Source organism: Echinops telfairi, unplaced genomic scaffold (assembly GCF_000313985.2).
Source record: "Echinops telfairi isolate 266 unplaced genomic scaffold, ASM31398v2 ScPeMD7_17;HRSCAF=63, whole genome shotgun sequence".
In the NCBI taxonomy this organism is placed as follows: domain Eukaryota; kingdom Metazoa; phylum Chordata; class Mammalia; order Afrosoricida; family Tenrecidae; genus Echinops; species Echinops telfairi.
This window is the reverse complement of record NW_022103914.1, coordinates 3,486,326-3,490,828: the sequence shown is the minus strand read 5'-3', so window position 1 is coordinate 3,490,828 and position 4,503 is coordinate 3,486,326. Positions and strand designations below refer to the sequence as shown.

The 4,503-nt window shown below is 61.0% G+C and overlaps 1 protein-coding gene across 1 annotated transcript in view; it reads left to right on the top strand.

The window, feature by feature from the left end:
* Window positions 1-4,301, top strand: part of ITGB5 (integrin subunit beta 5) — a 159,664-nt gene extending 155,363 nt beyond the window's left edge. The window contains 3 exon segments of the mRNA XM_045287518.1: window positions 989-1,108; window positions 2,650-2,816; window positions 3,619-4,301. Coding sequence (XP_045143453.1) covers window positions 989-1,108; window positions 2,650-2,816; window positions 3,619-3,714 — 383 coding nt within the window. The 3' untranslated portion in view covers window positions 3,715-4,301.
* Window positions 4,302-4,503: the final 202 nt, after the last annotated feature.

Genomic DNA, 4,503 nt, shown 5'->3' with positions numbered 1-4,503 from the left:
GAGAGAGAGAGAGAGAGAAATATATGAAAAGTCCAGGCCTCCGTGTTTGTCCGCCACACTAGCTTACCTGGCCCCAGGTTAAAACTCCTCTACACAACAAGGTTTAAATGGAACAGAAGCACCGAAAAGCGCTTCTTCGTGTCCTCCTAGGAGCAAGCCTTCGGTGGCTGGGAGGGGTCCCTGAGGGGGACACCTGGCTATGTGCGGGCCTATTGAAGGTTGGTGGTTCAAACCCTACAGAGCAGTTGGTTCTGGCTCTGGCCGGCCACCATGCGTATAGTCACAGGGAACAGACCCTGTGACAGCTGTTGTTTGCCTGTTTGGCGCAGATGTGCCCTGCTGGCTAGTTCCCTGACCACTCACCTCACTCTTGCCTCACGCTGCCCCCCAGTTCTTTTCCCTCCTAGAAATCTGTCCCGGTGAGGCCTTGGAGTGAACGCAGAGGACCCTGACCGCCTTGTCTGCGGCCCCAGCGCTGTGCGGGCTGGGCGGAGCTGAGAGAGCGGAGCGTCCCGAGGGGCTTTCTTAGAGAGGGGCAAGGCACGGCTGGCACCGGCTTACTTTATCGCAGGGTGTGGGAGCCGCTGCGGGTGCCCACCACGTACCCACACTTCCTCCTTCCCCAGCTGCTCCCCCGTTTCACATCCCAGGGAACTGTGGCTGGCTCTCATCTGCCTGCAGTAGACACCCACTTGGCCTCTGGGTGAGTGCTCGCTCCTGGAGCCCGACGGCTCCCAGTGGCTCTTTCATTGGTCTGTTTTTCACTTTGCTCCCGGTGGCCAGCTGCCCAGGCCCTGGGGACATAGCAGACACTCCGGGGCTCTGAAGGTGCCCAACTGGATTCCACCAGTCCCCTGCCTCTAAGAACTCCCATGCCCAGAGCAGTCGGAAGTTCCAAGCCTCCCTTTGAGACTCTCCGCTCCCCGCGCCCCTCGGCACCTCTGGACCTCATAGCCATCTGGGCTGTTTCTGCTTGCCTCTCTTCCAGTGAAAGATGACCAGGAAGCTGTGCTTTGTTTCTACAAAACTGCACAGGACTGCCTCATGATGTTCACCTATGGGGAGCTCCCCAATGGGAAGACCAACCTGACGGTCCTCAGGGAGGCAGGTGGGTGAGGGCTGGGTGGCCCTGCTGTGTGCTCGCCACTCAGACTCTGGTTTCTGACACCTTCCCCGGCTCAGGGGCTCCCCGGCTGCCCTTTACCAAATAGGAGGGAGGAGGATGTACAATTCCCCATGACAGTTAGCACCCAGGGTCTCCTGGCTCCTTGGGTGGAAAAGAAGAGAGGTGCTGATACAGTGGGGGTCACTGCTGGGGTCGAGCTCCGGGAGGCAGGGGTGGTTGGGGGGTGGGCAGGAGGGAGAGTCGCAGGTTTGGGGGGAACCAGAGCCCGCGTGGCCACGCAGAGAGGTGCTGCTGTGTCCCTGCGGAGCGCAGTGTGCTGAGCGGGCTGGGGAAGTGTCCCTTGAGTTGGGGAGGTGCAGGGCATGACTCCGTGGGCAGCGGCTGCTGCCCAGGCTGGATTCTCAGGACAGATGGCGGGTGGGGGTGGGGGGCACATTCCTGCCTGCTGCTGCACTCAGCCCCCCAGGCCGAGGAGGCCGAGCCGTCCCCAGACACGGAAGGCTCCCTTCCTGCTTTGGGCCCAGGAGCCCCATGGTCGGGAGACAGGGCTTTCTAGCACCGACCCTTTTATTCTTCCGGCAGGGCGTGGTGGGGGTGGGGGTGGGGGTGGGGGTGTAGGGAGAGGGGGCTAGGCAAACAAAGCTCTCCTCCGTTCACAGCCAGCCTCGCAAACTTGCTTTTCCAAGTTGGGTCAAGCCTCCTTGCACGCAGAACAGGGCTGCCATGGTGCAGGCCCAGGAGGGGCCCCTGACCGCAGCACGCCGGCCGTGTCAGGCCCCCCACCGGAAACCCAAACCACACTTGATTCTGACTCCATGACCGTGTGGGACAGAGAGCTGCCCTCTTTCTCCCAGGGAGGGCGTGGGGGTGGGGTGGGGGGGACACCACTGTTGGTTAGCAGTCACGCTGCTTAACCTGTGCGCCACCAGGGTTCCTGGGCTCCACGGTGGGTGTGGCTTCGTGGAACCTCTTGCAGAAGCTGTCCGTGATGGGCTCTCACATGACAGTGGAGACATTGGCCAGCACCCCCTTCCCCCTACGCGCCCCCCCTCCCCCCTTGCGGGTGGGCTGGGGCTTGGACACAGACACTGGGTGCCGGAGGAGGTGCAGTGTGGTGGGCAGGATGGCCCTAGACTGGCTGTGGGGCCTGGGAGTAGTCACCATCCCTCTCTGACCTTACTACCTGAGACCGGGAGGCATGTCTGCTCTCCCAAGTCTCCCCAGGCAATACGAAGACCTTGAGCGATGACAGAGGGAGGGAGAGGGGAGGAGGCAGCCCAGTATTCTCGCTGGTGCTAGTGGGTTGTGCTGCAGGAGGTCATCCGCTCAAACCCACCAGCTGCCCTGTGGGTGGAAGATGAGGCGGTGTGCTTCCGTAAACATGTCTCACCTTGGAAACAGTGCAGGCCATCTCTGTCGGGTAGACTTGCTGCGAGTGGGAACGGCGGTCGGGTGTGAGGGGTTCTGGGGGAGCACGTTGGGTGCGGATGGCTTGGCTCACCATGCCTCCCTCTTCGCTCCAGAGTGTGGGGCCGCCCCCAACGCCATGACCATCCTGCTGGCCGTGGTGGGCAGCATCCTCCTGGTGGGCATCGCGCTCCTGGCCATCTGGAAGCTGCTTGTCACCATCCACGACCGGAGAGAGTTTGCCAAGTTCCAGAGCGAGCGATCCAGGGCCCGCTACGAGATGGTAAGCCCGTGGGAAGTCGGCCGTGGTGCAGGGCGGCCAGGCCCAGGGCTGGAGCTGGGTCCCGGCAGGCAGGCAGGCAGGGGAGCGAGCAAGGCTGCCTGTGGCTCTAACAGCAAAGACAGCAAACCTCAGCGGCTGTGCTCAGCTCTGCACAGAGAGAGCACGTGCCCTGGGACCATAGAGCCCTGCACCAGGCCCCGGGTCAGAGACCCAAGTGGGCACAGGCAGTGGGCACAGCCTTCAGGCTGGAAAACTTTGGCCCATCGTGGTCAGATGCCACAGCCGCTGGGCATGCCCTCAGTCTCTGAAAGTCTGTGGTTCTGTGTGTTTAGTCTTACCTCCCCAGGTAACCCGCAAGCTCCAGTGCTCCCCAAATCGGGCGTTACTGACCCCTGGGGATGCTGGGATGATCCCTCGGGGCTGCAGAAGCAGATGCCTACACTTTATCCTGGACAATGGGCTGTAGTGCAGCCATTTTTCATTACCAGGGGAGCAATGAGTCATTTTTTTTTCTGAAAAGGGAGCAGGAGGCCAATTAAGTTTGGGAATCTGTGTTCCAGAAGGCCGGAGCACATAGTGAGACCCACTGAGTTCCTATTCAAGTTGGAAGGGGCTTTTGAGGTGAGGGGACACTCAGAGAAGGGCAGGGCTTGCCCAGTGCCCGGTGCCCAGCAGAGGCAGAGCCAGGCCTGAGGCTGACCCAAGCAGGGCCCCGTGAGTGCTCTGGCCCAGGAAGGGCCCCCAAGCCGAGCCTGCTCGAATGGATGAACTAACCGGCCCTCTTATGTCCCCTGTCCTGTAGGCTTCAAACCCTCTGTATAGAAAGCCCATCTCCACACACACCGTGGACTTCACCTTCAACAAGTTCAACAAGTCCTACAATGGCACCGTGGATTGATGGCGGATAGAAGTCTGCTCCTTGGAGCGATGGAGGGGCGTGAACTGAAAGCCGGAGGCTAGGACCTCAGGCAGCTGCTCCCCTTGACCCCGGCCCCTCAAGAGGAGAGCGGGGAGAACCCTGCAGGGAGCTGGGCCAGAAAGAAGCCTGCCCAGGAGCACCACCCCTGCTGTCCCCCCGCCACACCATCCAGGCACCCCTCAAGGACCTGGTGCTGGGCTTTTCTGCCTCACCCTACTGGGGTCCCATGAACTGCTGAGTCGCCCCTGGGCAAGTGACTGCGTGGGCCCCCAGCCCCCAGCCTGTCTTTCCCAGGGGCCATTTTAACAGATGCCATAAAGGGCTCCTGCGTGTATGGTGCCCCTGCGCGGATGATTGCTGGTGGGCATGGGGCCATTGCTCCACCCCGCTGTCCTGCCCTCTCGGGGTGGGGATGGGGGTGGTGTGCAATCCGTGAGACTGTGGCAGGCACATGGTTTGCAAGTGCCAGCTCCCCCCTCCGGGTCCCCGTCTTTTGTGTACTTTTGTAATGAAAGGGGAAGCGGTTGTTTGGGATCGAAAGTCAAGATTAAAACCAAATGTCCTTGGTTCTGCCTGCCATTTTCCTCCGGGTGATGATGATGATGATGATGATGATGTGTTGTGTGTTTCTGAGTGGTCTTGGATGACAGCCCTCAGGGCACCCAGCACAAGCCAGTCCAATAAGCCACCCCAGGGATCTACGTGAACATAGGTTCCACGAGGCTCTGGGGGACAGAGCCGGGTAGCTCCAGGACCCTCCTGGCTTTC